At 35.8% G+C, this 19,503-nt stretch overlaps 3 protein-coding genes and 1 pseudogene across 5 annotated transcripts; 3 read left to right on the top strand and 1 right to left on the bottom strand.

Moving 5' to 3' along the window:
• The first annotated feature begins 472 nt into the window (after positions 1 to 472).
• LOC123221616 (putative pentatricopeptide repeat-containing protein At3g16890, mitochondrial) lies at positions 473 to 3,337 on the top strand. 2 transcript variants are annotated; one of them, XM_044644474.1, is made up of 2 exons: positions 473 to 2,307; positions 2,706 to 3,337. In XM_044644474.1, the coding sequence occupies exons 1-2, from the start codon at positions 502 to 504 to the stop codon at positions 2,715 to 2,717; spliced, it is 1,818 nt and encodes a 605-aa protein (XP_044500409.1). In that variant the 5' UTR covers positions 473 to 501; the 3' UTR covers positions 2,718 to 3,337. The 2 variants fall into 2 exon arrangements, with proteins under 2 accessions (XP_044500409.1, XP_044500408.1); XM_044644473.1 differs by having other exon boundaries at positions 473 to 3,337.
• On the top strand, positions 527 to 6,149 carry LOC123221617 (protein trichome birefringence-like 4). Its single transcript, XM_044644475.1, has 6 exons — positions 527 to 652; positions 3,984 to 4,762; positions 4,860 to 5,052; positions 5,145 to 5,338; positions 5,404 to 5,562; positions 5,654 to 6,149. Exons 2-6 carry the CDS (start codon positions 4,224 to 4,226, stop codon positions 5,991 to 5,993), a joined length of 1,425 nt encoding a protein of 474 aa, XP_044500410.1. The 5' UTR covers positions 527 to 652; positions 3,984 to 4,223; the 3' UTR covers positions 5,994 to 6,149.
• A 534-nt stretch (positions 6,150 to 6,683) lies between these two features.
• LOC123221615 (AMSH-like ubiquitin thioesterase 3) lies at positions 6,684 to 13,159 on the top strand. 2 transcript variants are annotated; one of them, XM_044644472.1, is made up of 14 exons: positions 6,684 to 6,993; positions 7,172 to 7,236; positions 7,343 to 7,418; positions 7,519 to 7,719; positions 7,980 to 8,080; positions 8,490 to 8,595; positions 8,694 to 8,740; positions 8,949 to 9,279; positions 9,368 to 9,457; positions 9,557 to 9,619; positions 10,245 to 10,319; positions 11,106 to 11,168; positions 11,969 to 12,021; positions 12,656 to 13,159. In XM_044644472.1, the coding sequence occupies exons 1-14, from the start codon at positions 6,895 to 6,897 to the stop codon at positions 12,828 to 12,830; spliced, it is 1,545 nt and encodes a 514-aa protein (XP_044500407.1). In that variant the 5' UTR covers positions 6,684 to 6,894; the 3' UTR covers positions 12,831 to 13,159. The 2 variants fall into 2 exon arrangements, with proteins under 2 accessions (XP_044500407.1, XP_044500406.1); XM_044644471.1 differs by having other exon boundaries at positions 7,974 to 8,080.
• A 216-nt stretch (positions 13,160 to 13,375) lies between these two features.
• On the bottom strand, positions 13,376 to 18,563 carry LOC123220358 (annotated as a pseudogene).
• Between the last annotated feature and the right edge of the window lie 940 nt (positions 18,564 to 19,503).

The following is a 19,503-nucleotide window of genomic DNA, read 5'->3' as shown; positions in this document are numbered from 1 at the left end:
GGGATGTTACTTTTGAAAGTTAGAAAACTTTAGGTATGGGTGAAATTATTAGTTTTTAAAATTGTGGAGGCAAAATATAATAAATTTTATATTTTTTTAATATAATTAATAAAATAATAATTTTACCTTTACTTTTTTTAATGGAAGTTAGCTCATAGGTGGGACTTTGGGTTTTTCAATCCCTGTGAGTGTTTAGAAGCCACTAAAACTTGGGGGTAACATAGTACTTTGTCCAACTATAAAATATGATAGGCTAGCACAGACCAAGAAGTATTTGGGTCATAACTGCGGCCCATATATATTGTTGGAAAAGAATATTAGATTCTAAATCTGCTAGCCTAATACTTAATGGGCCGAGAGATCTAAAGATAACTACTGAATTGTTTAGACGACATGTCGTTTTGTGACTTCAAACGTTGAGTCGTTTTGTATTAAGAAGCCTCGTTTTCTATGAGCAAGCAAATATGGCCAGCAGTCGCCTATGATGAGAAGGGACATGAGATGAAAGGGCTTTCTTCTTTAGCTTCGAGGGCAACACCTTCACTAAAACATCTCTCTGAAGAGCCGTCTAGGCACAAAATATCAAACCCTAAACTGAAACCATCTCTTGTGCATAAGCAAACCAACAACATCACCGAAGGTTCTTCAAGAGGTAACAACTCTTCTTCTTCTCCTTTAATAAATTCTCATATCCTTGATAAACCCAACTCTATTTCACTCTCAAATAGTCCTATTTCAACTAATGAACGCTTTAAACCGATTGATCACAGTTACATTTCTCAAATTCTTGCTAGAAATGACTGGTTTTTATTGCTGAACCATGAATTGAAGGCTAAAAGGATCAGTTTGGTACCTCGGTTTGTAGTGAGTGTATTGCAAAATCAAGAAAACCCATTACACCCTTTGAGATTTTATATCTGGGTTTCTAATATCGACCCCTTCTTTTCTAAGGATCAATTGGTTAAGGGTGTTTTAGCTAAGGTACTTTACAGAAAAGGTCCTGTTATTTTGTCTGTTGAATTGCTTAAAGATATTAAGAACTCGGGTTATGGAATTAGTGAGGATTTGCTTTGTGTTCTGATTGGTAGCTGGGGCAGGTTAGGATTATCTAAATATTGTGGAGACATTTTTGGGCAGATTTCTTTTTTGGGTATTATTCCTAGTACAAGGTTGTATAATGCTGTTATTGATGCTCTGGTGAAATCGAATTGCATTGATTTAGCTTATTTGAAGTTTCAAGAGATGTCTGTGGATAATTGCAAACCCGATAGGTTCACATACAATATTCTTATCCATGGAGTTTGTAGAATTGGTGTTGTGGATGAGGCTCTTCGATTAGTCAAACAGATGGAGGGAGTGGGATATTTACCTAACGTGTTTACATATACAATTCTTATTGATGGGTTTTGTAATGCAAAGAGGGTAGACGAAGCTTTTAGGGTTTTAGAGATGATGAAGGAAAGGAATGTTAGTCCCAATGAAGCTACTGTTAGATCATTGGTTTATGGGGTATTTCGTTGTGTGGCCCCTCGTAAGGCATTTGAGTTGTTAATAATGTTTATGGAAAGAGAGCCTGTGATGCCAAAATTAGCTTGTGATACTCTGCTGTATTGCCTTTCAAATAACTCTATGGCAAGAGAGGCAGCCATGTTCTTGAGGAAGGTTGGGGAAAGAGGTTACTTGCCTGAAAATTCAACGTTTAACACTACTATGACTTGTTTGATAACTGGATTGAATCTCAATGAGACATGTGAAATATTTGATAGTTTTATTGAGCGAGGTGTGAAGCCAGGGTTTATTACATATCTTATGCTCATTGAAGCTTTATACAAGGCAGGAAGGGGAAAGGATGGGGACTGCTATTTGGAACATATGATCAAGGAAGGACTTGTGCCAAATGTATATTCATATAACATGGTGATTGATTGTTTTTGCAGAGTCAATATGGTGGACAGGGCTGTGGAGACTTTTAGAGAGATGCAAGGTAGAGGTATCGCTCCTAACCTGGTCACTTTCAATACCCTGATTAGTGGGCATTGCAAGGATGGAAAGATACTCAAGGCTCATGAACTTTTGGTTATGCTTTTAGAATGTGGTCTGAAACCTGATATCTTCACTTTCAGCTCAATAATTGATGGGCTTTGTAGAGCACACCGCAATGAGGATGCCTTAAATTGTTTCACTGAAATGGTTGAATGGGGTGTCACTCCAAATGCTATCACATACAATATTTTGATCCGTTCTTTGTGTGTCATTGGGGATGTTGCTAGATCATGGAAACTTTTAAGAAAGATGCAAGCAGATGGAGTAAGTCCAGATATTTACTCTTTCAATGCTCTAATCCAAAGTTTTTGTAGAATGAAAAAGATTGAAAAAGCAGAGAAGCTTTTTATTTCCATGTTGACACTGGGTTTGAGTCCTGACAATTATACTTATGGTGCTATTATTAAGACATTGTGTGAATCAGGAAGAATTGTTGAAGCAAAGGAGATGTTTGTTTCAATGGAAGCAAATGGTTGCATTCCTGATTCTTATACAACTAACTTAATTTTGGAAACTCTGATTCACAATAAGTGCTTTGAAGAGGCTCGTGATATTGTCATAAAATATAATGATAGGGGATTTTCTTTAAAATCCATCCCCAATCTTCAGGATTTTCTCACTTCCTGAAAGAATTTGACACTTGCTTCTTGTGGGATTTACAGATCGGTTGTTGATTTGGATCAAGGGATACCGGTTGCCAGAAGATAAGCCTTGGCAACAGTGGGTATTGCTCAATTATCCTGCCCAAGGTTCTACGCGGTGGCTGTAATTCTGGTAATGGACCTGAATCAGCACTGGGAAATTGACATGTAGTTCTATTGTTGGGTAAAAGTGAACCTGCTGCTGTAGCCCCAAATGCAAGGTGCATAATATCAGTAGCTTGCGGCTGTTTGGGGGTACAATACATATTTTTCTTTACCTTGAACATCCTTTTGGATGTTGGCTTAATGTGACAGCAATTTTGTTAATACTAACTGGTATCCCTCAGAAGTCATGATAATTAGGATCAATCCTTCAAGTTTGATTTTTATGCAAAGCAACATTGTGTACTATGACCAATGGAGCTTGCTGCAGCTAAGTTGTAACTTTGCCAAGCCAAGCAGATTGTGGAAATGTATAATGCTCTAGGATTACCAGAAAATAGTAGTCATATTCTTCAAAAATTTTGTTTTCTTCTTCTGGTGGCTATATCATTTGCAGTGATGCTAGTCATTAGATGTCATGTACTAATGCTGTGGCATGAATAAATTTAAACATTAAGATGTCTCCTTATAAAAGATTCAGCTTTTTTGTAGGGGTGTGTTCGAACTAGCTAGCTTGGCTCAAATTACTATTTGGATCGATTTGAGTTAGAGTTTCAATTTGATAGTTTGACTCAAATTCGGATTGAATCCATTGTTCATCCCGCCGGTAACATTATTCATCCAGTTAATGTTTTTTTATTAGTTCAAACAAATTTGAATTGACCATTTAGGATTTGAGTTAACATATGTTTGGTTCGAATTTAGTTTTACTACTTCAAACAAAAAGCTATGATAGAGCATATCTCTTGTTTAAGTTGCAATTTCCCCTTCAAAATCGGCTTTCTATTAACATTAGATTTTCCTTCACCCATTTCCTTGAAATCCAGAGATTTAGAGCTTCTAAAGCATGTTAATTTTCCAGTTGGTGTTTACCAAACTTGATGGAAGAAGTCGAAATTAAAAAGTGTCTCTGATGTAAATTAAATTACGTATCATATTGTATTTAAATCTAATTTTTTTATATTATATATCTCATATTGAAAGATATAATTTTTTTAACATATTAATTAAAAAATTTAATCACCATAAATATCACGAATATCTTTTAAAAACTCTAAAATTTCTCATACACGCTTTAGCACTGGATCGTTTATTTAAAATGGTATACTGATTTTTATCTATGTCTGAGTATGGTAGACATGGCAGACTGGGTTGAAACAAACCAGACTCTTCTGCTAAAACCCAAAGCGGCTTTAGGGTCCCAAATCCATTGTCCTGATTAGCAAGACCACAGCTTGGTGCTTCGCTTCGCAACTCCAGTACTATTTTCATATCCAATGCCATTTGCTATGAAAGGGACTATCCCCTCCAAATACCTTCCATTTCACAATATAAACTGCGATTTATTCCTCCAATTCCCTCCACTCTTTGCTTTCCATGGCATATTTCAAGAACATCTTGTCCACTCTCGGGCAGTTCTCAAGAACCCCATCATCATCATCTTGTCCTCTCTCTAATCTAGGAACCAACATCTTACTCATTTCACTTCTCCTTCTCTCAATTCTCCTCCTTTCAGCATCATCACAGACCAATCACTCACCAACCATTCTAGTCTCAGCCATTGCTTCCCGCATTCGTGTTGTTGCAAACTACATCTCTCCCTTCTCCTCAATCTCCTCCTCAAACACATGCCTTGTCTTGGACTGTGAGAGCAACTGCTCGCTCGCTTCAGTCTCTGTAATCGAAAGACCTCACAAGACTTCAAGAAATGATCAAGAAAGTTATAACATGTTGTTAGAAAATCTGAGTTCTTGCGATATCTTTAATGGTAAATGGGTGCTTGATGATTCTGAACCTCTTTACCAACCAGGCTCTTGCCCTCACATTGATGATGCTTTCAACTGTTACAAGAATGGAAGACCCGACTCTTATTATCTCAGATACAAATGGAAGCCATATGAGTGCCAGATTCCGAGGTTTCGCTTCACAACTTTGTTCAAGATTATATAATATATGTATGGTTCATGGTTCATTCTCCTCTTCATGATGTACTATTTCTTGGGTTTTGTACAGATTTGACGGGACAAAAATGTTGCGGATGCTGAGAGGGAAGAGATTGGTGTTTGTTGGTGACTCTTTGAATAGGAATATGTGGGAATCTTTGGTCTGTGCATTGAGAGAATCGTTGAAAGATAAAAGCACAGTCTATGAGGTTTCGGGCAGGCGCCAGTTCAGGACTCAGGGGTTCTATTCTTTCATATTCAAAGTAAATCTTTAATCTTGTTACCATTTTTCTGATTCTTTATGAAAGAATTTTAGCAGAAGCAATTCATAGTTTATGTTTCTGTGGTGATTTAGGATTACAGATGCTCAATAGACTTCATCAAATCACCATTTCTTGTTCAAGAATCGAAAATCTCAGATAGGATCGGAAAAGGAAGAGACACACTGAGACTTGACATGATTCAAGGCTCTTCCTCCAAGTATTATGATGCTGATATAATCATATTCAATACTGGCCATTGGTGGACTCACCACAAAACGTTCAAAGGGTAAAATTAACTTCTCTTCTTCAATGTTTCAGTTCTTCACTGTTAATTTTCTGGGTTCATTTCAGGATTAATTACTACCAGGAAGGCAGCCATGTCTATAACAGACTTGAAGTGACCGAAGCATACACAAAAGCCTTGAAAACTTGGGCTCAATGGGTTGATGCAAATGTTGATAGTAACCGTACCAGGGTCTTCTTTCGTGGTTACTCAGCTTCTCACTTCAGGTAACCAGCAAATCTCACATAAACTAAGTACGATAAATATGTTGTATATGTATGAACATTTTATATTACTTAGATGCATTGCATTTTACAGGAAAGGGCAATGGAACACTGGTGGGCGTTGTGATGCGGAGACACAGCCAATAACAAATGAAGACTACATGGCTCACTATCCATGGATGATGAAGATCCTTGAATCAGTAATAGCTGAAATGAAGACGCCAGTGTTTTATCTCAACATTACGAAGATGACAGACTACAGACAAGATGGACATCCTTCAATCTACAGGCAGATGGAGATCCCAAGAAGCCCTGGAATGATCCAAGACTGCAGCCACTGGTGCCTTCCCGGTGTTCCAGACTCCTGGAATCAGCTTCTCTATGCCACTCTGCTCATTTCACATCGTGATTTGCCTAGCAAATCTAAGAAATGACTTGCAAATGCTCCTGTAATTTTGTGTACTTTTTGCCTTGTATCCAAGCTTGATCTTCAATATAAAAATTTGCAGTGTTTTTCTGTGTATCTGCTACACGTTTTTATTGTCAACGAAACACTATCCATCAAATTATGAAGTACTTTTCCATATTTAGCAATGTTTTTAGACCCTATAAAGGGTCAGAATGAGGGTATATCCATGATATTAGTATAACATATTAAAGTTTTAAAATTGAGTTATTGAACATATTTATTATGACATATCGATGAATAAATTTTTTAATCCATTTAGTGATAGATTCAAATTGAATTAATTTTTTTTTGATTTAGTATTTAGCTTAAATAAGATGAGTTCAAAGAAAAATATTTTAATATCAGTTTGAATTAAACTAACTTAATTCAATCTAATTACAAGAAAATAGTAATAGATTTAGCTTTTTTAATGAATTTTTTTTTAATAATTCATTTTCTTTATCTTTAAACAATTTTTCTTTTCCCTTCGATAAATTAAACTCGAACTAGAGTTAACTGTTTTACGTTTGAGATAATCCCGATGGAGATCATATTATATTAGGACTTGGCTGGACTGAATTAATAACTATGGCTAAAATGATGTTGTCCCATTAGAGAATGACTAAATTGCCCTTATATTTGAATATCAATCAATCGGGTCGAACCAAAATTTATCTGCACCTCACCGGATCGACATAAAAACGACCTTCTTTGATCTCGAAACGACGGGTTTTTCACTTTCCTTAGCTAGCACGTCGAAGCAAAGCTTTGATTCTAAATTTCGATCACGGTCACGGACAGTGAGAGGATACCGGTGGCACGTTGACTAATAAGCCGATTGGTATTTTATAGAAAGCCAGCATTAGTCGCCGCAAACAATTAACAAAATGATGATCGACGTCAAATCTTCAGCGAGAAGAGTCGAGGTCGATAATCGAATTCCTCTTCGGTTTTACTATCGAATCGCCGATAATCTCCTCAAACAGGTTCTGTTCTTTTATGTTATCCGATTTTCTTCGCGATTAAGTTATGAATTGAAGTTAGTCACTTGATTCATTTAATTGTATACATTGTTATTATAGTTTTTGATAGAATGTTATTGACATTGTCGTGTTTTGTTTGAATTTTCGTTCATAGTGAGTGAAAGTTTTTTGTTTTGGCCAGGCTACTATATATCAGGAGGAGAAGAATATTGTAGATTTGTATATAATTCTGCTTAGATATTCAAGGTAAAGAAAGCTAAGTATTTGGCAATTTTATAATTGTTTTATATGTTTCTTATTTCCCTAAAAGGAAAATAATAAGGATAGCACCATTATTTTTTTTGGCTTGCAGTTTGTTATCAGAAACGATACCATTTCATCGGGATTACCAGGCGATACTTCCTAAAGAAAGAGCTACTTACCGGAAGGTGAGGATGACGCTTGTTACTTCATTAGTTACTTTATTTTACTATGTATCTTAGTATAGGGTAACCTTGTGTGATTGGGATGCTAAGTTTGTTATTTTAGAGATTGATTGCCGTGCTAGATGAGCTTGAGTCTTTGAAGCCTGAATTTCAGCGTCAAGTGGATGTACTTAATAGAGCCCATGAAACAGCTCAATTGGTTGAACTTAATAGCACAGACAGGACTTCATATGGTGCAGCAACGTCGTCTTTGGAATGGCCTGTTGTCAATAAAAAATCTCATTTGAGCATGGATCCACAGCAGGTACAAACTTAAGCATTAGAAATTTTGGTATCTTAGCATTGTGAATGTGTTATATGTTAATAATGTGGTGAAGATGTTTCTTTTGGTTCTGGTTCTGTGTGGTTTTTCCTTTTCCTTTTTTTTTTTCCCCTTTTGATTGATCCCCCTTAATTGTACTGTTGATTCAGTTCCTTTTAATATTTTTTTCTTCTGTTTATTCGCAAGTTAAGACTAGATTTTACATTTATTGACATTTTATGTTACCTTTCAATTAGCTGCAGCCTTCTGGCATGGCAATTAAATCTTCATGGGGGAAGAGTAGTGATCATACCCAAGTTTTATCATCAAGTTCTATGCTACTAGACAAGCAGTTCCAGAGACTGTAAGAATTATTATCATTATTATTACTATTATTATTGTTTCATTATTATTAAAATTATTGTCTGGATTGTAGAATCATCATTTAGAGGTGTGGAGAACTGCAGAGAGGATATTCTGCCTTTTAGCTAGTAGGTAGAGCTGTCGAGTTAGTTGTTTACTTCATGAAGGTTTTCTTGTAGTCAAGTTTAGATTGATATGTTTTTTAACTGGTGTTGTCATGTTGGAGCTCTTTTCCTTCAATTTGTTTCCTTGAGCTTATGTTCTCTCTTTTATTTATTAGTTGTGATACTGGATTTGGCTATATGTTTGGAAGCTAGTCTATGTATTTCTAACTGAATGTTTGTAAGATAAATCTTAATGTGGCACTTTTGATAAAGTTTAAATAGAGTGATTTTCTTGGACATGTGCAGATCTGTTAATCTGCCCCTTCCAAACAAAGAAACTTTGTCTAGACACTCATTCTTAGGTCCAAATGGTCTTCGAGGTCAATGGCTTGGTCCTAGTTCTGGGATAAAGGTAATATTTTGGTAGCTTTTTCATGTCTGATCTTGTGTTTTCTTAGTTCACTGAACTGTAAATGGGCATGAACTGATCAATTCTGTTGTATAATAAAGGTTCAATATCCAAGCAGCACTGACCTCACCCCAAATGAAGATGCAAGGTACAACTTTTTGCTTCTGCAAAATTAACCTGTTTTTTGTTCAAATCTTTAAATAAGCTTATCTTGACTTATTTTTTGATAAGATTCTGTTTATTTCAATTGTTCTCATTTGAATGTTTACAAGCTCTCCAATATACTTCTTGTTAGGTTTCATTCACTTAACTATGGTCTCCTAATTAATTTTGTTTGCTTTTACCATTCACTATAGCCTGAATCAGGCTGGCCATTATGATGTGGTTCCATTAGAGGCTGGTGATTCTGGAGGGGCTGTATCTACTATGGAGTCGGTTCTTTCCTTAGATGATGGTAGATGGTCAAAACCTGCTGAGGATTTGTGTCCTCCAATGGTTCACAAAGCAAAGGAAGATCCTTTCCAGTTTGTAAGCATCAAGCAACCTCCTCCTCCTCCTGTTCTTGCTCAAGTGCAGCAGGAATTTGCTCCAATTTCTCCATCTAAAGTTGCTGATCCAAGACCTGGTCCAGCAAAGCCTTCTCAGGATGGAACCTTGAACTCTAGTTCATATCAACATTTACATGTTGTAGGTTTCTCTGTGCTGATATATATGTTATTATGGAACACTTGATTTTGAGTGATGCTAATTCTTTCTCTTTTGACTGAATCCTCAGCCAGTAAACTTGATGCAAGATTTCTTGAGATTGGCTCGGGCAAATACCGAAAAAAATCTAGAAACCTGTGGCATTCTCGCTGGTTCCCTCGTAAGAGAACTAAGCTTTTCTCTGGGAAGAGATATATTGTTATCCTTTGTTGGGGGAAGTTGTTGACACTGCTTATATTTTATTTTTATATGGCTGTAGAAAAACAGGGTTTTCCAAATCACTACACTCATTATCCCAAAACAGGAGTCGACATCTGATTCGGTATGATAGCAATTAGTTTTGTTAATTTTATCCAATTTTTAATTTTTTTAATAATTTTTCCTGTCAAACTGTAGATGAATGATTTTAGCTTTATGGTTCAGTTTTGACATTTCATTTGTGTTTTTATTACTGTGTATTTACCTTCCATCAATTCTGTGCTGTCGACACCTTGAGCTTTGAATTAGTGAATAAATGATAGAAATTCGCGGTTCAATTGGACTCAGATAATGCACACATATTGAAAAGAATTGAATATTTTGGACATTCTAGTTAAACCTAAAGCTAGTTGTTCACCTTTGGAGGCCCACCTTAACTCCAATAGATGCATATAACATGTGGAACACCGTTTCTGCTCCTATGTGTAGAGATACATTGTACTTTTACCTCTCCTTTAATTAACTACAGTGTCTCCCACTCCCTAAGATATAAAGCTCAGCTTTGTAGCAGCTCGGAGTAATCACTGTTGATTTTGGAAACAGCAATTACTTTACAACCAGCATTTATCTTTGTCACTTGTCTTGACTTCGATATCTCTACGTTTATATAATGGCATCTTTTGTTTATATATTCACTTTTATTTATATGCTTTTAATCCTACTGTACTGAAACAAATTTTAATGTTCAGTGTCAGGCGTTGAATGAAGAAGAAATTTTTGAAGTCCAAGACAGACTATCTCTTTTTCCTCTTGGTTGGATTCATGTAAGTTCTTGAGATTCCTGATGGCCTGTAACTTTTCATCTATTCTAGAACTTTTGGCAATTAAGTGCGTGTTCTCAGTTATGTTGTGTCTTTAGCATTTATTCAGAGCAAAGATTCTCAAAAGTTTTGATTTTGTCTTCTAGGCTCCTTATTTTGTGTTTTTCTGGATCATTAATTCTTGGTCAGTCCATGTTGAATTAGTTATTATCTGAGTTTTGCTAGCTTCTCCTAGTTTATCAAGGAGCATGATCATGTTCCCCTTAACTTGGAATTACTCTAAATCTGAAGTCACCTGAAATTAGAAAAGTTAGAAACTCTTTCAATTGAGTGTTTTCTTGTTTTTTCTTTTTTCTTTTTAATTTTGGAAGGTGGAGAAGAATGATGAGATGACTTCTAGAGGGAGAGGGGGTGGGGGAGTAGAGGAAGAAATGATTAGAATACAGAATTAGATGTTATCCTGATAGAACAAAGAGACATTCAACATGATGTATTTTAGAGTAAATCATCTCCTATCATATTTGTACGTCTGGGACGTTTTAAAGTTCTTTCTGTTTTGCTTTTCTCAGCCAAGTTGGTGACCTGAATAAAATTTAAGAATGCTGATCTGTTTGATAACTCATGGTTGTGTCTTGAGAATGCAAATAAAGTAATTTAGTACTCGTAAAATTTATATCATGCTTTAATTAATTAAGCAGGCTGTACTAGTGAAGGTGTTAACTTAGGAGCCCATAGTAAATATACTTGGAGGTTATGTTGTTGTTATCTGAATCTTATGTTTATTCTCAGACACACCCATCTCAGACCTGTTTCATGTCGTCAGTAGATCTTCACACTCATTACTCTTATCAGGTAAGAAATGGTGATGCTATTTATCTTTTTCTTGGAAAAGGTTGTAGTATGCATATTTATTTTCATGTTTCCGCAAAAGCTTGATCTTTTTGCGATGCATTCTCCATTCTCTTGTTGAAAGGAAGCTTCTATATGTATGGTTTTTTTTTTCCCCTGAAGTATGGTCAATTCGATTTTTCTTCTATCATGGAAAGGCTGGATATGGAATGTAAGACTGTATAGCATTTTCCAGTAACTATTTAATCGTTAGTTTTTCTTGAAGAGAGCAATTTATCTGCAGATAATCCTGAATAGTCAGTCAGTTGTAGAATACAAGGATTTTTTGCATCTATTTTGGTCATAGTTCATGAATCTAAAAATGGAAGACTAAAAATAAAACTAGTACAAGAGCTCCAAATTTGAGTTCACCACATCTGTAATTTTCACATGATACTATATATAGTTATATATATATTGTTTCCTTTTGGAAGAAAAATGACAAAAGGTGTAATGTGATTCTTAAGTCGCAATACTAGTAAAACAATTAGTAAATGTATTAAATTATAGAACTATCAGTGTAGTAGAACAGGAAACTCATATTTGTAGAGACATTGATGATGACGATGTGACTAATTGATACACAAAAACCTGGGAAAGCAGTACAGTTTATTTAGTTTAACATTAACTGTATATATCACATATTAGGACATAGCTGTCTATGGCCTTCTCATGTTTTCCTTCTCACGTCAGTGTCCTGTGCCTATATGATCTACCTTTACTGTAATTCACTGAATGGTTTTCCTTCTGTGAACTTTTCTTAGATTATGTTGCCTGAAGCTGTTGCTATCGTCATGGCCCCAAATGATACATCAAGGTAAGTTGCTATTTGCTCCTTTGGATATTGCTTCAAATTCAATCTACAGGAAATAACACAGGATTTCTTACAAAATGTTGCTAGAGTGCTTAACAATTTGGCAAGAAACTGAGAATTATTCCTTTAATTATGAGTTATAATTAAACCATCACATTTCTAAGCAACATTTACTCTGTGGATGCCATGAGGCTCAAATTATGTATTGTATGCGCATGTATTCAAACATGAAAAGCTGATCATTGTTTAAAAGGTGTCTGACCAGTTATTCATAGTGTTTTGTCCAAAATATCAAATTAGGGTCTTCAATTGTGTTACAAAGAGGTATGATTTACTTTTCTGGCCTTTTGGTTATTATTCTGTGTCTTCATTCTCCTAAAAACTTCCACTCCTACTTTTGCTTGCTAGATCTCCTACTTCTGAAGAAAGCATTTCATTCTTTGCCAAACCCATCAAAAAGACATTGCCTAAAATTTTATGAGAAGGCAAACACAAACTATTAAAAGCAAAAAATACATATTATAATTATTTTTGTTACAAATTTTGAATAATAAAAGTTACTGACAATTGTAAAATTGTGTGGCCCCTGTGTTTGCATTACCAATCATTGGCTAACATATCTTTTATGATACTGCAGTCCACATGGCATATTTCATCTCTCTGACCCGGGAGGTGTGTCTGTGTTACGCAACTGCCAGCAGCGGGGTTTTCATCCCCATGAAGAGCCTTCAGATGGAACCTCTATCTATGAGCACTGTTCTCATGTCTTCTTGAATGCCAAATTAAGATTCGATGTTGTTGATCTTCGGTAAGCTTGCTTGCACATCCCTGACATAATCCAAGTATTTAAGTAAATATATTAAACCAAAACATGTAAACAGAATATTTATTTTCTGCTGATAGTATTGTTGTAAATTCAACTCTTTTCCTGAGTAAATATTTGTTAGAAGTAGCGGCAAAGTTTTTTAACAATTGAGATTATCGTCACACTTCATTAAGATGTACTGGTAATTGTAAACACTTCACTAAAGAGACAAATTATGTGTGATTTGAAACTATGTTTTCATATTGTAGAATGGGTTGTGTAAGTATGTAAATGACAAAGTGCTCAAAATGTTTCATGGAAGTTTGTTTCCATTTCCGTTTCCACGTTCGGCACTGTTTGATTTGATTTTGATTGTGTGTTGCATTACATTGGTCCAAACTTGGCTTCTATATGAAAAGAAAAGCTTAATTCTTAATTCAAACTCGAAAATTTGATTTATTTAATCTAAACGCAAACAATTCAATTCGGATTCAATTCCAATTACGATTTCTAAATCAAAGAAAAAGTTCAAAATATTTGTCTGATACATTATTTTGTACCTTACTAAAATCTAATTGATCATATAAAACACAAAACAAAACTTAGTATCACACCCTGGCTATTTAAATGCAGCACGACAATGTTTTGTTTTTTCAATATACAACTGGAGAAGAGAAAATGGTATATTTTCTCAAAAACTGGGCTTTCGCACGCTCTATTATTGCAAATTGCAAACTTGCTCATTCAGATTGCCATAATATTGAAGCAGTAATTTGATAAATAAACCTAACAATCCTAAAAACATATAGGAAAATGTATGGAAATAAGAACACAAACATCAAGCCGTGGCATTAAATTTGGAAGAGATCAGCAACCACTTCATCAACCAAAGAATTGAATATTTGACCTTCAACTTCTACTCCAAGTACAAATGCGTTGACTTCAAAGTCCAGCCATCTGCCATATCGATTGCTCATATCGTTGTCTATGAGTTCATCGACAATACAATTTCCCATAGCCTTCCATCCGGAGATCTCCCTCTGCAATTCTTCAGCTAACCGCTCCTTTTGTCTCACCATTGCAACCCCTTTTATCCATGCTTTGCATCCCCCACCTACATACTGCCTGCATCTTAGGTCCATGCATTCACTTACACAGTCAAATAATACCTTCCGACTTAGCCTGGACTCATCGCTGTTACTTTGAGATCCTGCTTTTCGAGTTTCCAACAGATCAAAGAGATAAGGATTGATGATATCACGAGCTCGGCCTAGTGCAAAGTCCTTGAACATCAATTCTATGTTACTCAAAATCTGGTTCACATATTCCAATTCCCGTCTGGCTGACCCCAACAGATGTGTCACAATTGTTGTATTTGCATTCATTATAGAAGAAGCTGAATCTGACAACTCTGTATCAGCTTCTAATGGGTACAACTTCTTCAAAGAATTCAAACCAAAAACCTCCTGTGCTTGAATAGATGAGCACTGCTTACCTCCTGAAAGCATATTGTTAATAAATTAGCATTTCTAGAGAATCAGTATTTAACAGAGATAAAGCACATGAGGCTGACAGTCTTACCCTCTGTAATACTACTATCTGCCGTGTCAGACGAGTTACAACTTTCGGTAGAAAAAGAGGGTTCAAGGATTGAAACAGGACTTGGATGTCGACCATCAAGCAACTGTTTTCCATCAAGATGGTTGCTGCTAAACTCATTAACCTCATCAATGCCCTGATAATGTGCCATAAAACTCATTAATTAATAAACTTAGGACCAACGAACATGATACAGGACATCCTAAAGATCTACATATCTACTAAGAATCAAATACCTAGGATTTATTTCCTTACATGACAAAAGATTTACTTGCCAAACCCGCAAAAGTCAGGCAAAGAGAGTATAGAGCATACAAGCAATGTTCTGGCAGACCGGACTGGCCTCATAAAGATGGGACTAGTTATTTTACCAAGATTATCATTTCCCTATTTTTTATCTTTGGTCACTTTCTCTTGGATTTTGAGAGAAGTTGAAATCGCATAAATAAAAATCTTAGATCTGAAAAGCTCATTTGATTAAAAATGTTGATTTCTTAAGAGATAAACCCATAACTAATGCATCACTTGTACCTGGGTAGTAAAGATCAGTTTGCCAAAATGAAAAGCAAATTAAAATAGTCCCTTAGAATGATGACAGAACCACATACCTGGAATTTTTTTGGTCTGAATGCCTGAGGGTCAGTGGAATTAAAATCAGGTTCATACTGGCTACTTTGCTTGTCCATTGGCAGCACATGCTGGTGTCCCTTATCTTGTAATTTTGATAAAGTGCCAATAGAATTAGTAGTGGGTACAAGATCTGGAAATGTTGACGCAGAACTCAAAGAGGTTCCTGCTTTAAACAAGTCAAGGTGGGAAGACTCTGATCGGTAATTTAGTTCTCTTAATTTCTGTTCCAAGAGCATACCCAAAGCATCTCCGCCAATCACATTATAACCCAGTGAGGATAAGTTCACACTGTCTGTTTCCAGCAATAATCTCTTACTCCGTTTCTGTGTGCAAACACTAACACTTTTCTGTCCAACTTGACATGATGTTTCAGAGCCAGGCATTGATCGAGTAAGTGGGGCTGTGAATGTAAATGAAACAACATCCATGCCTGATGAGGTGTGTCCCATATCAATGCATTTCTTTTTGCCATCCTCTGTCAAAGAGAAGCGCCTATCAATTACCGGATTAGAATTAAGTGCCTTCTGACTTTTGTCAATTAACATATTATCAACAACCTGATTTTTGCCATAATGAGTGTCCCTTTCTATTGATCGTTTCTTCCTAGGGCAGTCTTAGTATTGGAGTATGAAATTCCCTTTTCACAATCTGATGTATCAGAGTCCAACTTCCTGGATCCAGTTTTTGAGTTCCCTGCAGTTCGACTCAAGGTTTTTTGTTGCACAGTAGGATCCCCAGATGGCATTTTTCTACTCTGCAAGCTGGAAGCCAAGGGCTTTGATGATAACCTGTCCTTGTCGATAACACAATTTTGTTTTCGGTTATTCTGCCTGAGCACTCCAGAAGAATTATTGTTTGTAGAAGTTCGCTTATGCAAACTCTTTTGAATATTTGCTTGAGTCTTGAATGAATGGCTTGACTTAACCTCACTCTGCTCTTTCTGTGATACCAAATTTTGACTACTACTTGAATTTAAACCTTCTCTTCTCTGGACATTCACTTTTGCTTGGATTGCAAGTGAAATGGATTTCCCCTTCTTCTTCACACCCGAAGTAACCTCTTCCACATCGGATTCCCTTAAAGCTGCTGTACCTACTGATCCATTCCAGCTCTTGTTTAAAGATTGACCCTTAAGACATTTGGCAGCATTACTCTCAACAGGCCTACGAGAAGCATCAGCAAGCCTAGTTGATTTATGGGCAGCTTCGACTTTCTCTTTTTGATCTCTGACTTTCAAGGGCACTGAAGAAGGGCCAACCAGTGTCATTTTCTGTGCTGCCTCCACTTTTTCTTTGAGATCATGAACTTTCAGGGTACAGAAGAAGACCCAACTACAGACATTCTAGCCCTGGAATTAGCTTGTGGGCCAGGCTCAATGATTTTTGCAGCAGCTTCCATTATGTGAGCAGCATTCTTTGTTGGAATGAAGCCATGACTCTTGATAGGAGACAAAATTTTATGGTGGGTAATTGGGATAGATTTAGCTGATTTTGGAGGCAAAATTTCAGTTTGGAACTTCTCTATTGGCCTGCTAATCATCCTCTGAGGCTTTGACTCCACAAAATCCCTTGCATTGCTTTCCCCCTTATGGAGAAGCTGTCCAGAATGCATGATTTGATGATCAAGAACGTATTCAGGGTTTTTCCTGCAGTAATGAACATCCGAAGAGATTGAGTATCAAAAAATGGGGTAGAATAGGGGTCTGAAGATGTGGGCAGGGAATCTAATCCCATAAGCCTGGCTACTACCCCCGGGGCTCTAGCTCCATATCCATCATCATCTGTTACGGACGAAGCACAACTATAATCACTACTTCCTTTAAAACTTGCCCCTGCTCCAGTTTCATCTTCATCTGTCTGCAATATTTACAAAGTTAGTTCAACCGGTCTGATGTTAGTCACCAAGGATGATAAGATGTATATTAAGAGATTCAAGAATATGATATTCTCACCAGATGAAGCCGTGTCATTGGCAAGGTCCCATCACTTCTCTTTCCCTGTTTTGAATGTTCTACAATGAAATGAAAGAAGAATATCGATGAATCCATGTCCAACCATGAAAGAGACTGATCTTATAAAATATTATATTATAATTTACAGAAACACACATGATTCACATTAACATTCTACACAATGGAGTGAAACTGTACCAGGAAAATCTGACTTGCTTGAGAATAGCTTCTTCCGAGATTTTGCTTTCCAGTCAAACAACTGAAAGAAACCACCTACATAACCTCCTCCACTTTTTGAACCTTCTTTCTCGATTCCCATTCTTGCAGTTAAATTTCAAGGCTACTTTCAGTAATCACAAGTTAAAGAAACAAGAGGGAAGACAGACTCTGCTCCAGCAACCAAAATCCATCAGCAACCTGATCCAATGCAGCAGTTAATTAATTTTTACAACCACTATGCATTCTCTAGCAGCCCAAGTAAAAAAGATAAAAACCTGATTTGCATTCTTGACCAGTGTCAGCAGGAAACGACAGATCATATGGTCATATAAATATTCTAAACAATTGTACAGTATTCACAAAACATACAATTAGGATTATGATGTTCAAAAATCATAGAAGTTTGCAATTCTTCATTGACATTGTAAGTTAAAGTAACTTTTCACTTAATGAGTCAGAAACAGAACAGCTTTCGCAACATTTGAATGTTCTAAATGGTCAATGCCCGCATTTATAGGGAAAAGTTGAACACACCCATTAACTAATTTGTTCAATTGATGACCGGATAATCTTAATCTGATTCAAATTCACAGCAACATTTGAACTCATCGTCAATCGGAAAACCTGATCTGTTGTAAAGGAAAAAAGTATATGACAACTAAGAACTCGCAGTTGATTCAACTTTCAAATTCTCTTTTCATATCAAAACACTTCAAGCCCTTATCTCTGATTCAACTACTCAACAAACTCAAATTTATACTCAAAAGGCTGCTTCCATAATCTACCAATCGAAGTCGTATGAATAATACAGCTTAGACAACGTACACACCTACCTAGACTTTTCAACGACACTGCTTAAAAAGTGATCTGACCTTGATTAGGTTTCAAAATTCAATTTTTCTTAGAACCCATAAAATTTACTTTCCACATTTTCTCAGAAACCAAACAAAACCCACAAAAATAAACTCATCAATATCAAAAGCAATGAAGCGGACGCACATGCCTACCCACACGTTTCAACTACACTGCTCAAACAATGTTCTGACCTTAACTAGGTTTCAAAGTTGAATTTTTCTTAGGACCCACAAAAAAAATTTCCCACATTTTCTCAGAAGCCAAAAAGAACCCACGAAAATAAACTCATCAAAATCAGAATCAATAAAGCCAAACTTACATGAAACCAATTCAACAACACAGTCTCTGGATCACTTCTGGGTCTCACTCCAATCAATGCCAGATAAATTAGAGATGATTAGGGCTTGTATTGAAGAGTATTTTTTAGTTTTTCAGGAGAATTTAAAGAGAGATTTGAAGAGAGAGAGAGAGAGGAGCTCAAAGCATTAAATGGGATGGGAAAGACAATGTAATAATAATTTAAAAAAAAAAAAAAAAGTTCCTAACGTCTCTTTTGTTAGAGGGAGAGATTTCAAATTACAAACGGGGGCATGATCGAGTTTCTTAAAAGTTACAGCCAAGTGTATGTTGAGGACTGAGCTACTCGACAATCTATGCCACGTGTCCAACCATGTATATAATAATATATTAATTTATTTATAATCGTTTAATTTTTATCTCAGAAAAATTGAGGGTAACAAGGTAATTACACATCTTAGGTAATATTATAATGGGTCTTTATATCGAAGTACTTAGATTAACTACATTATTAGTAATATAATCCATAATAATTCAAATGTCTGAAGGGGCTGTAAGTTAAATAGAATCTCAATAAAGGTTGGTTTAAATTTAACTTAAATTTAAATAGTTAATTTGAGATTAAATTTAATTTTGATGAAAAAAAAGAATTTTTAAATAAAATGATAAGATATAACAACGTTGAAGGAATATTGATTTCATATCGATCTCATTGAGTTAAAACTTAACTCAATTTTGATTTGTTCGAACCTAACAACAATATCGAAGCCAAGCTGGCTGTTGAACACATCCACCCATGATGGTATTTAGATTTAATTGGAAGCTGAAATTGAAATTTTACCTAAAAATTAAAGTCAAGCTGTATAAAAATCTATCCAAAGAATTGCTGGTCCTTTCACAATGTAACAAGATTGAATTATCGTGTTTAGATTTAATTGGAAGCTGAAATTGAAATTTTACCTAAAAATTAAAGTCCTCTGGAGCTATGAAATAATTAAGGTTGGAACAAGTTATTATAATATGCATTTAACTCGGCTTTTCCATAATCATTATTGCCATATTTTCTTACATCTAAGTTGTTAGTCACGTGATAGGTAATAATCTTTGGGAAAAGGACTATTCCCCACCA

This window comes from Mangifera indica, chromosome 7 (genome assembly GCF_011075055.1).
Source record: "Mangifera indica cultivar Alphonso chromosome 7, CATAS_Mindica_2.1, whole genome shotgun sequence".
NCBI classification, from domain to species: Eukaryota; Viridiplantae; Streptophyta; class Magnoliopsida; order Sapindales; family Anacardiaceae; genus Mangifera; species Mangifera indica.
This window is presented reverse-complemented; position numbering and strand designations above follow the sequence as displayed.

Coding starts and splice junctions, on each gene's coding strand:
- LOC123221617 (XM_044644475.1), top strand. CDS start 4,224: ATGGCATATTTCAAGAACATCTTGTCCACTCTCGGGCAGTTCTCAAGA. Junction 5,053..5,144: donor TCTATTCTTTCATATTCAAA/GTAAATCTTTAA, acceptor GTGGTGATTTAG/GATTACAGATGCTCAATAGA. Junction 5,339..5,403: donor CACCACAAAACGTTCAAAGG/GTAAAATTAACT, acceptor GGTTCATTTCAG/GATTAATTACTACCAGGAAG.
- LOC123221615 (XM_044644471.1), top strand. CDS start 6,895: ATGATGATCGACGTCAAATCTTCAGCGAGAAGAGTCGAGGTCGATAAT. Junction 7,237..7,342: donor ATTCTGCTTAGATATTCAAG/GTAAAGAAAGCT, acceptor TTTGGCTTGCAG/TTTGTTATCAGAAACGATAC. Junction 9,458..9,556: donor GCATTCTCGCTGGTTCCCTC/GTAAGAGAACTA, acceptor ATATGGCTGTAG/AAAAACAGGGTTTTCCAAAT.
- LOC123221616 (XM_044644473.1), top strand. CDS start 502: ATGAAAGGGCTTTCTTCTTTAGCTTCGAGGGCAACACCTTCACTAAAA.